Consider the following 12,451-nt stretch of genomic DNA (forward strand, 5'->3'; position numbering starts at 1 on the left):
CCAGTGACATTAGCAGGCACAACATCCACTGCATCTCAAAATGGTGACCTAACATGAAAGAAAAAGCCATGTAATAACAAAATCCCAACACTTTCTTGCTGGTAAAAGTGGCTATATGCTTTCCACACACATGCCAAGTCTGTAAATGGAATTTATTTCTCATTTTTCTTCTGCTATCAACTTTCCTGTTGTATTTAATGCATGTCTTTTGCCTGTATGGGCTCTGAACTTCACCAGTATTGTTTTGAGGCTGCATGATCAATAAATGTCAGCTTCTGAAGTGCTTTGCCAGTTTAGGTATCAGAAATGAAAACATAAGCTTCAGCTCTCTTTTACTGGTCATGACAAATCGATTCTTTTCGGTCTACCTTGCATTTCTATCACTTCATCCGTCTGAAGAGAAGTGGATTTCTCACTGTTACCTGCTGTTAGGCCAACCTGAATTCCAGAATCTTTTCAAAGGTTTGTTGTTAAATTTGTCTTGTGGTCATGTGCACAGTAAAATGGGAACTGGTGGGATTCTGAATGTGCAAGGACTGGGAAGGCGAGGTTGGGATCTGCATTAGCTTGCTTTAACTGTTCACAGCACCAAGCTGAATTGCACATTTCCTTGGGCTAGTACCTTTATTAGTGTTCAGCCTTTGAGCAGGCAGTTTGCAAATCTGAATCCAACAGTTCACTTATATTTTGAAATCTTTTGTGTTCTGGCAATTAAAAATAGTAAAACAAAGACCGTACATGCACAATGAACATCCACTTGTAATTACAATTTGTACATGAATATTCATGGTTATGCAATTAGGTGAGGCATTATATGCTTAAATGGCCACTTGGGCACTTTATGGCCAAAGAAAAAAGTAACCATTCATATGAACAGGTGCATATATGTTTACTTTAAAAAGGAATAACAAAGAATTGTTGGATCCTCAGTGCAACGATTCGCTTCCCCAGAAAACAAGAGGGCCAACCTGTGATGAAAGAAGGATTTTTATCCTTGCTGCAAGAAAGCTTAGCAGGATTGTTTTCCCATTACTGTTCTGAGCATCAGCACAAGTTCAGGAATGGATTGATCTGAAGGTATGCTTGTAGTTCCCTAAAATATACCCACAGTTTACTCTATTTTACAGCCAGCTTTTGCTGAGACACAGAAGTGCAGCACGCACTGCAACTTGGTTTAGCTTTTTTCTCCAAAAGTCTGTTAACAAACACTTTCATTGTTCTTGAGGGCTTGTGACACATATGAAATGTAGCACTTGCATTTTTTCAGAGTTAATGAATTGAGCATGCATTGCTGTCTACTGAAATCTGTCTCTGAGATTTCCAATTAATTTTTGCTTAATTTCTGTGTTCTGGAAGTTTTAAAACTGTCAGCAAAGATGTTTTACCAGTCTTCACAGTATGACAGTAATCTGAACCCTAGTTTCATTAAAGGGTGGAAAGGGATGCCAGTTACATTCCTTTTCCTCAGATCCCATAGGAGGAACTATGAGTGAGCAAAAGCTGCTGCTGCAAGGAAAAAAGAGCATGTAAAATACGTATCCACAGAAAAAAAATAAAAAGAGAATTAGTTATCTATACAGAACATATACAACACAATTAAATCAGGTTCCATTAAAATTAAAATAAACAGCGTGAATTAATGAATGCATTTTGTGATGAACACTTGGGTCCCATTGCGCAAGCAGACTTTACAAGAGGCATTTTAGAGAAGTCACTTTGTGGGGCAGAAGCTGTCGTCAACTGTATGTTTGTACTACATATAGGGGCAATGACAGGAGACAGATCTCTACTCTGGCATCTGGATGTATCCCAGCCCTTCTGCTTCCCTGCTGGGTGACGTTTGTCGAGTCTTGTCTCCTTTCATTGTCTCGGTCTCCCCATTTGCAGAACGGGGATTATTTTTATAATCTCTGAAAGAATTTTGTAGTCTACTCAGGAGTAGCAATATTTAGGAACAAAGCATTATGTTAACAATAATGCGTGATTTGCATGCCACTTCATTCCCCAGTATGGACTTAAACAAAATTTATGTGATATACTGGCTTGTGCTGGATCTCTGCACAGGAGTGAATCTTATCCAAGATCAATATAGTCATTCCCCAGTCCTGTGGTTTTTATGAGTTCCACAACATGAAGAAATCAGGTCCTTCCACAACAAAAGCACTATGCCTCCGCCATAATTGTCAAACTTGGGAATTGGATAAATACTATATTCTGCTTTTTCCAGTGTTTTCCACTGCTTCTGTAACTGTTAATGAAATTACAGCCTTGCTAATAACAATATGACATCCTGGCCATGTAAAAGGTATGTGTGAATTGTCAGCAAATACAAGTTTGAGTGAAAAATGTGCAGGCCTTCACCTGTTGTTATCCTTCTGACTTCAATAACGTTATACAGTGTTTTCATAAAAGCACAGGAAGTGGTATTTTTCAAGTTATCATTTTGATTTTCCATAAAATACATCAATGGCACTCATTTACAAAAATTGTCATGATGTTCTTTCTATGGGGAATTGGATTTTTTGGGGAAAAAAGCACTTTTGGCAGAAAAATATTGTTAAAAGAAGTAAATTGAGTTTTGCAGTCAGAAATTGTAATTTTTTCAATAAAAAGTAGCATTTTCAATGGAAAAGAGGAAAATAATTTCTGTAGTGCAGGTTTGTTGAAGTTTCCAGCTGCGTGTGGCTGCAGGTTAAAGACAGCCTGCAAAACCACCCCGGGTGCCTGCCTGCTCTGCAGCCCTTGCGTGAACCTGCTTTTGTGTGAAACAGCTTCTTCACACCTGACCTGGAGCCAGTTAGGGCCAATGCAAGGCTGTCGCTGGCAGGCCCTAAGTGTGCCCAGTGTATATGTGTAACGAAGCTGTTGGAAGAGTTCGGTTACAAATGCTCCCTTTCCCTTCTTTTACCCTCCTGTGTCCCCTTCTTCCCTCTCTTTGTTTCGTCTCCTCCCTTTTTCTCCCCGTTCCGTGTCAGGAAGGGCCACCTCTGAAGGGCCGGGGGAGCACAGCACCGCACCGGCAGAGACTAGTGGGAACAGCAACTACAACAGTGAGTGGCTTCCAACAAATTCAATGGCTAATGTAGGGTGCCTTGGGTGGTGGGATCTGAGGGTGCTGGTTCCAGCCTTTCCCTGTGCATGGTTTCTCTCTTGAATGGCCCATGATCCTTTGGACCCCAAACCTGAGGGATGCTGTGCCAGAAACTCAAGGTAATTGAATAGTTTCATACAGCGTTTCAGACTTCCCAGGATTTTGTCATTTGTTAACTGGGTTAACTTTTTTAACCCATCCCAAACCTCTGTTTTAGGCAACTGGATGGATGCAATTTATAGTGCTATATCTTTTAATGCCGCACTGTGTGCTGCAGTCCTGTCTGGTGCTCAGGCTGTGCTATCTGACACCTCCAAAACACCACACTGGACGCCTGAGATGCATTGCCTTCTGCTTTTCTCTAGCATGGTGTTCCTGAGGTAGAAGAGATGTCCTGACCTCTTCTGACCACTGAAGACCTTGTAGAACTTTATGTCAAGCCAGCACTTGGTCACTATGTCCTGGCCAAATTTCAACTTGGGTAATCACTCAGGACCCAGAGTTGAAAGTTATTCCTCATTTTCTTCTCACTCCTTATTTACGCAAAAGCCAAATAACACCATTTACATTTCCTTGGGCATATCTCAGCTTCAGTTATAAAAAGCAGTTACATTTCCTAAGGTTTGGTTTGCTGTTTTGATCTACAAGTTAGATAGCTGTGACTCACTGTTAAAAATCTCTGTGTTGTTCATGTTTTAGGTTAAATAATACTTTGGCATTGTATTTTGCCCCTTGTAATAAATAACACACACTGTATAAGTGAAAAATGTTATAGTACATTATTTTCAGCAACCATGGCCTCCCCAGCTGCTTTGTGCTGAGGTGGATTAGAAGTTGCTTTGAATCACCCTGTGGCCAGTTGAGCTGGTGATTGTTTTACATCCCTTCCCATTCCATTTTGATGACTGTCAGGAAGGAGCAGTGCACCTCTGTACTGATGGGTTATTGAAGTGTATCATTACCATTCTGAGGACCAAATCAGCTGGTATCATCTGTCTGTGGTAGAACTGCACCCACTTATACCCAAAACAAATTTGATCTCACACTAGAATTTCTTCTTAGTGCAGTCTGTGAAGATAGTACCTCTAATGTATCGGTATTTTCTCCTTTAATATATTTTGTCATATGTGTGGGTATATTTACAAAGCATGTGTAGTTAAATGTCATTGAAAAATATAATTAAAAATCAATTAAGAGACCATTCTAAAAATAAAAGGTTGTAAAAATGGAATTTACAATAATAACCAGGCTAAGCATTTGACATTTACATGTCTGTACCAAATAGTGATTCCCTTGTTAGCTGTGCTTGAGTGACAAGGTGCTCTCTTATCTCCTGGATATAAATTCCAATATTCTTGTTATTGCTGGGACAAATAAATACCTGCATAAAGACTTCTTGCACTGCCAACTAACATCAGCTGATTAAATTCAGACAATTATTTTTTTGTTCTTATCTGGGCCCAATGCCAAAAATAGCCAATCGTATGAAGGGCCAGATTTTGCACTCAGCTTATGCTCCATTAATACATAGGAAATACCGGTCTACCGAGACAAGTCTAAGCATGGAGAAACATTTTTAAATGTTTTCATTTCCTATATGAAACCCGAACATATTTAGAAACAAGCATGGAAGAGACATTCGGCCTATAACACGATATGATGGTGAATGCAATTGCTGTGACTAGACCTCTCTGAGGTCTAATGACACAGATGCATGAGGTGTGCTTGGTCCCTATGAGATACAAAAGTCCCCATGACACATTTTGGCTTCCACAGAAATACAACCAGAGAGAGAACTGGCAATGTCTCCATGAAATCCCTTAGGATGTGTGTATGTACATGTATAACTTACACCTGTATGGTCTGGATCTATAGCCGTGCTTACAGGAACAGGCTTTTAAATGGTAGGTAATTCAAGAACTGTCTTGCTGTGGCACTGTCACCAAGCATCTCAGATTTATATCCAGACCTTAAGTCTTTTTACTTGTTAGTATTCATAGTCTGCTTCCCCTTTGTCTTTCATCTTCATCACAAACAGTTGGCAAGTGTTTGTGGGGGTCTTTCTGAGGTTCTTGGAAAAGAAGTGGGGATTAAATGTCTAAAAAGCATTTTAAAAATCATAAACCCATAGAAAATAGTAGGACCAGTGATAATGTCCATCTGTGATGATTCCATGGTTGACGGGAATGGGGCAGGATTACTCCTTGAAAGCTCCCAGCCTGTGCCTGTGTCCGTGCCAGTTCTCTTCCTGGGCAATAGCGAGGCGAGGTGGGCCGTGCCTCCCAAGCAGGTTAGCTTGCCACCTGCTTTGGCGTCAGTCTGGGAGAGCAGGGAGATTCTGCTGGCAAGCGGTGTGCCTCTTCCTGGGGGAGATGGAAGGTTGGTGGTACTTCCTACAATGGGCCATTTCTCTCAGGTTATGCGTTAATGTGAATGTGTGAAACATCACACGTCCTTCTGTTTGATTCCTTGCTGGTTGGGTTTTCCCCTTGTATCTGGCTTTGGTCTCCACAATTTAGCTGTCAATTCCTCAATACATACAAAGACCAAAAAGAATCAAAGCCCTCTTCAAAATGTGACATTCCAGCCTTTTAGAATTTGGGCCATACCAAGAGCCTGTTTCCCCTGTTTATGAGTAACCAGAGGCTTTGCACGTGCTCCTCTGTGGTCTCATCGGTTTAAGATCCAGAAATCAGCCCCTTTCTTTTAACATTACTTGCTTCTGTGTCACTTAAGATCATCGTTAAAATCATACTATAATATTCAATCTGTGTTTTTCCTATTTTTTAATCTATAGATATGCTTGAAGTAGCATACTTACACATGTTTTCTGAGTGTGGGTTACTTCAAGTATTTTGTTCCTTTTTAAAAGTTTATTCTCTCTTTTTTTTCATCCCATGTTCAGACAAGTTACATAGGTCATTGTGACATTCTTGTGACACTGCAAGCAGGAAGCATGCTGTTGTAGTCCTCACTATACATCTCTCTCTGAACCATGTGATATGTGCTCAGACTTGGATGGAAGATGTTTTTTTTGTGTTTGCATATGAACATCTGCTTCAAAATCCCAAGCCAAAAAAGACAAGAAGCAAATTAAACTATTTGTTCTTCTTTCTCTCTTTAATATCAAAGTCAGTTCTTACATGCTATCTAAGCTTCCACTTTTGATCAGGAGATATTAAAAATGGATCTAAACAACTGACATCTTAATCATATTCCTTTGTGAAAACAGGATAAGAGTGAGTGAGCTGGAGAAAAAAGCAATAGCTACTTTGCTGCTAATGCACACATCAGTAGCCTGTGCTATTAATTCTCTGCCCTGCCCTTAGAGCAGAAAGGTCTCCCTGTCCCTCCCGACAAGCCCTGCTGCAGAGCAAGAGGCCTGTGTAACATTGTGCAGCTTAAAATCAATCTCTGCCTGCATTGAAGCAGCATGTGAACAATTCCCCATTGCTCTTTGATTTGTGCTTGAGACCTGGAAAAGGGGGAGTTTTGAGGATGACTCAGATATTCCTTCTTCCCCCTGGGCTTTCTTGATATGCCAGCCCAGCAAGTAACTAACTATTCTGGGGATGCCTCTATTGCAAGTTGTCAGTCGTTTTCCTCCAGGGTGTCCTCTAATTTTAGAAAATGTCTTTAATAAAAAACAAACAAAACCTTACATGTTTTCACAATCCTGAGCAGATTTTGGACAAGACGTTGTTAACTCCAGGAGGAAAAACAATAAATTGTGGTACTAGTTGGATTCAATCAATGAAAAATTAAAAGATAGTAATTAAAATGAGGTTTAGTTTTTCACAAGAAATTGATCATCCTATACAAACCTGATATAATTCTTGGATGAGATCACAGATTTAGTTGCTAGTTTAATTAGAGTAGCTGTGCAAATATAATAAATTTTTGTAACATATTTGGTTCAGTTCTGAAAGATATTCTGATTAAAAAATTAACTCTATGCAATTGTCAATAACATGCATTAAAAATTGAATACAAGCTAAATGACAGATCTCAGAAAGCAGCTGTCAATGTGGAACAATCATCAAATGTATTTTTGGTGGGCTTCTGGTATTAGACTCACTCCTATCAATATTTATGTTAATGATCTAGAAGTAAATACAAAGTCGCTGCAGATAAAATTTGCGAATGACAGAAAAACTGGCAGAGTGGTGTGTATTGATGAGGACACAGCATTTATACAGAGTGATCTAAACCATCTGACAAATTATTTTAACATTTCTAGTGGAAGGATGAAATTTATCTCCATATTATCTGCAAGGGGTTGTCCTTCTTTTTGAGGCAACCTAGACCCTGAGAACTGAAAGATCTGCATATAAGGCAGGAGATGACAGTTAGCGTTTGCCAAACAAAGGGAGCCAAGGAAACAGTAGGTATGATGTTGGACCAGGTGATTTTCTGACCCTGAGGTTAACTGGCACAGCCTTGGTCATGTCCGTACAGCTCAAATCTAGCATCGTCTCGGATAAACTGGCTGCATCCAGCCTGCCCACTGGGATTAGTCCTTGGGCTCTGCAAACCCCTGCATGGCACCTAGGCATGGTTTGAAGAAACACTGTTTCATGCTGGCCTAACAGTGTGATATCAGTCAAGTATTCTGGGCAGTCACATGCTAATATTGGCCCCATACCCTGGTTGGTTTACCGATAGAGTTATAACTAATGAGGCAGAGTAGTCAGTGTGAGGGATGATGAGAGCAGCATTCAGCACACCTGCTGCCTCCCTGCTGCCAAGTTTCTCATCTGCTGCAGCAGAGAATTTCTAAGGAAAGAAGTGATGAAGAACAAATGTGATACCTTTTCTGCTGATGAGGTATCTCTCAGAGGCAAGAGGGCAGCATGAGAGGAGACACAAATGACCCCAGAAGTGCAGAAGGGAGTCCAGCATGGTTTCCAGAAAAAAATCAGCACCTCATTTCCATGCATCTGAATTCAGTTCAGTGTTTTGGTTTTAACAGACAGCCAGCTTAGGTCGGTGAAGAGATTTTAATTTATTTAGTGAGGTTTACATTGGGCTTTGCAGCCCTGTGCATTTGCATGCCACAAACCATTCTCTTTCCTTGCAGCTTAAGGGCGTTAAGGAATGGAGTCCGTCATCCTTAAGGGAGACACAGAACTATGAGGACTCTTTTATACTTCTTCTCCTTGTACTAGCTCAAGCTTCAAGGATAAGTTAAGAGCTGCTCTTCCTCCTGCTTTCAAGTTGGCCATCTATCACCGATACTAAAAACTCTTGGAACAGAAATATTGCAATGGTTTGGGGAAGATCTCACCATGCCTTTAAAGGGGTGTGAGGTTTAGTGGGCAGCTATATAAATGGCTTTGGTTTATGGACTTTACACACTATAAAAAGTCAACTTGCTACCCACAGTCTTTAATTAAAGTGCACTGTACTATTAAGGGGGATGTTGGAGTTTTGTCCATGCCAGACAGAAATCACCCGGCGTAAATCTTATTTAGGACACAGTTTTGGGGCAAAAATCTCTGTATTTGGATGTCCTATTCCAAAACCATCTGTTTGCAATAAAGTGACAAAGAGACAGCTCAAGTCTCACAACTCATGCCTTTTCAGAATAGTGCAGATCTGTGAGTCTTTGAGCTCCCACAGGAGTTAAATAATGATTTTTATAATCATTCGTAAAGCCATTCCCTTGGTTGTGTAATAGCTAGTCAGGAGTGAGCCAGCCGCACATCTCTTACAGCACAAACTTCCTAAGTGAGAAATGAAGGACGTTCACATATCTTCTCATGAATCATACACCGATTTTTGATTCCAGAGTCATATCACTGCCAGAGGATCATGACAGCAGTCCAGGCCTCCTCTTTCTTAGGACTTTGTGGGCACCTATTGAATTCACTATGAATTTTCCACTCTGTTTAGGGTTTGGCTCTATGTGCCAAGAAATCAGTAGTTCTTTGTCTCTCCTTTTACTGAGGGAGCCTAAAGCAAAATTCCCCTGTATACTGATGATTTAAATAGCTAAACACAGTAAAGAAACCTTTATCAGTGAGACGTCTGACATCCACCTTCTCTATATTTACTCTGCAGGTCATATCATAACCTCTGTGAACCCAGAAACCAACCCACCAGACAGCTTCATCCTTACATCCCTTACACCCCACCGTTGCCTTTTTGTTCTGGATTGCAGTGGCTCCAGTCAGAGTCTCTCCTTCCTCTAATTGGCAGATATTAAGCTGTCATCTAGAAAAACAGTAGTTACAGGGGAAATCAGTATCTTTGAGTCACATAAACTCATCCAAATCTTTCCAGGCTTGTTAAACTCACTCCGCTTCCAGTTTTCATGAGCTGCTGTGTAACACCTCACTAACACTGTACAAACATCCCAGCAACATGGGGAGAAGAACCTCCTTCAGACCAGGAAAGCCCCCTGAGGCTAGGTAGACAGAAGGACCTGCTTAGCTTCTGAGCTACAGCAAGGCTGCAGAGGCTGCAGTTCCACCTTGGCATGTAATATTGTAAGATTTATTTTGAGATCTTATCAGCAATTCACTGTGGGCTGCTCTCTGCTGAGCGCAATTCATCCATCAATCTACTTCTATGGTCACATTCCAACGTGCACTGAGGTGACAGTTCAGTTGTACTGATGATCAGCCTCACATACGCATTCCCCCCTTGGTCTGATTCTTCTTCTCTTATGATTTAATTGATTGAGCACACTGGCTTCTAGTCAAGAAGCTCTTCTCAGCTTAACTCTCACTTAAAAAAAATCACTGCTCAACATCTCTGTAATTAGAGTTAGTTGCTAAACCCTGTATCCAGGTGATTACGGCTATATAAGAGGGACATATCTTGAACTGATCAGATCAGGGATTTAAGAAAAATGCCCTTGATCCATCTTTCACAATTTGCTAATGTCTTCTACTTTGGGTATTTTTCCTCTTTTTTGGTGGCTAAATAAAGCCAGATTAGGAAGGTCCATGTAGAATTAGGACAGTTAGGGGGTTTTTTATTCATGTCCCTGCTCTTGTTTGGGAAAGCTCAATATGATTCATTAATATTGCATTTACAGTGAAAAGGGACTCAAAAGCCAAAGAGTTCAATTATATTCTGAAGTCTGCAATGCGATACAAAAATGTGCAGTGCAAGGAATTCCTGTCGTGGTTTAAGACCAACTACTCCTATTGCCTAGTCAACAGCACTGTTCTCTCCTTTATTCCACGGTGCAGTTGTTTCATAATACAAACTGAAACCAAATGACATGATTTAAGGGTTTCATTCTGTTTCTCATACTTGATTCAGGTGCACTGAGAGGGTCAATAAACAAAAGAAATCTTTGGGACTGATGTCCCTGATAGTCTGACCCATCCCATGCACTGTGTTGACCCTGCTTCCATGGAGGTGTATATTAAGCGTACATGTTGAAAAGCTCTCACTGCATAAATTGAACTGCAGATGGTGAAATGGGGGAAAATAAGCTAAGTTTCCTTTTCTGCTTTTGCATTTGCTTGGTCCAATAGTGACATGCAGGATGTGGTAATCTGCATCCAGAATGGCAGAGAGTTATGACCTACCCCCTTCCAAACCTGCCTCTTCCCCTTCATTATCCCCTGCTTCCCTAGGAGGGAGTGAGAACTTGCGACTGATTGCAATAAAAGCGGGATCATGCTTTATATGCAGAGTAGGCTACTGAGTTTCCTGATGCAATGTGATCTGGTTGCTAGAAATTATGATACATATGAATTGAATTATTTTTTTCATTTTTCTTTGTAGGAGACACCAAAGTAAAATTTGATTTTGCTGGATTTATGGTTTGATCAATCGCCCTATTAAGACTAATGATTCCACTCTCTGACCTTGTAGGGCACCAGCTATGAAATTTGATATGATGGTCCAAATATTTTTACAATACAACTCTTAGCTAGTGTATGACAGTCTATTGACTGAAATACTGTCAATGCACAAATGAGATTATAACCACAGAAGGTCTTGATTGCTTTGGTCTTTTATTCAATACACTCCTCTGTTACAAGCAACTTCTTGGCATTTTTTTCGAGATAGCCTGGACATTTCTTTTCTGACAAATGATGCATTAGTTGATTGTATAGACAGACTCTTTTCTGCAGTTTGTTCTATCTTTAGAAGACTTATCTATAATAGGACTATTGTATTTGGTGTCTCTGCACTGTTCGAACCTTGTACACTGTAATAGCCTCTTGGAGCCTTATTGGCTGTTCAGTTTTCCGGAAAGTCTGATATAGCTGTGATGGAGAGAACCGGTGCGTTTTCACATTCTGGTGGGGCATTGTTCCATAGCTGGAGAAGAAGAGAAGGAAGGCTTTAGTGCTCAACTTTCATTTCATTTAAATGAGCAGAATTGCTTTACTTCCCCCATAGGTATAACAATTATTAAGAATTTATATTGCTATTCATTCTGTATAATAATGAACAGAAACTGATTTTGCACTCTTAACCTTTGCTGTTAGGTAGAAATAAAGAAGCAGCAGCAGTGACTACTGTGAGACCCCATATATCTACGCCATCATACTTACTGCCACTTTTTATATTGGGGAGACAATGAGTTTATGCTGTGTCATGCTTGTGCTTTCCACTGCAAAAAATAACAAGCTAATGCAATTTTTACTTTCTTTTGTATGTTTCCAAAATAGATCTATTTATCACTTAAATAAATCCACCCAGCATTCCTCATGTATTCTGATTTTTCAGTTAAATATTGTTTGTATTTAAATATAAATATTGCCCAAAATGTACCATTAATATTTTGCCTACTGAAGTGCAGTTCTGTATCTTATTAAAATTTAAACAGCCATTATGTACATGAAAGATTTTTTTGTTGTAGTTTGCAAGGTGGTATAACAATAATTACCAGAGTGCATCAATCATTTTTCATTGCCTCATTTATATCACGGGGATAAGTAGCTCCAATTAAAATCCCATTTTACATAAATAGATATGGTTTGTATCAAACCACAGTCTGTTTCCACTTCTGAAATGCTGGCCATAGGAAATCTTTCTCATTATTCAAAGTGTATGATGTGTACTGCTTATCTTTTTGTGCTTAAAAAGACATAACTCTGCAGGCAGGCATGCCTTACTGCAGGTTTGGCAGGGAACAAATAACTGTTACTGTAATTATCTATCAATTTTACTGTTCCAAATATTTTAGCCAAAAAGCTAACTAATATAATTGCATGTTTATTACTGACACATTATAGTTTGAGTAAGCAGAAACAGCAAATGTTTAATATGAATTAACAGCTATAGGAAAAATTGTGGTTTTTCCATTGCTAGTGATTTCACCTCTACCACAGCCGCTTTTCTGCTAAATCTGCTTGCATTGTCAACTGTTGTGAAAAAACAAATACG

General features: G+C 39.8%; 1 protein-coding gene across 9 annotated transcripts in view; it reads left to right on the top strand.

Annotated features, from left to right (window-relative positions):
• MEGF11 (multiple EGF like domains 11) overlaps positions 1-12,451 on the top strand; it is a 306,379-nt gene that overhangs the window by 169,955 nt on the left and 123,973 nt on the right. For 6 of the 9 annotated variants that reach the window (XR_012624787.1, XM_074836840.1, XM_074836839.1 and 3 more), the window contains one exon: positions 2,976-3,050. The exons of the other annotated variants lie outside the window; for them this stretch is intronic. Coding sequence is in view for 5 of the 6 variants with exons in the window: in XM_074836840.1 (XP_074692941.1) it covers positions 2,976-3,050 (75 nt within the window). In the remaining variant the exon portion in view is untranslated. The remainder of the gene's footprint in view (positions 1-2,975; positions 3,051-12,451) is intronic. 9 annotated transcript variants of the gene reach the window in all.

The sequence above is a fragment of the Strix aluco genome, chromosome 12 (assembly GCF_031877795.1).
Source record: "Strix aluco isolate bStrAlu1 chromosome 12, bStrAlu1.hap1, whole genome shotgun sequence".
Taxonomy (NCBI): Eukaryota; Metazoa; Chordata; class Aves; order Strigiformes; family Strigidae; genus Strix; species Strix aluco.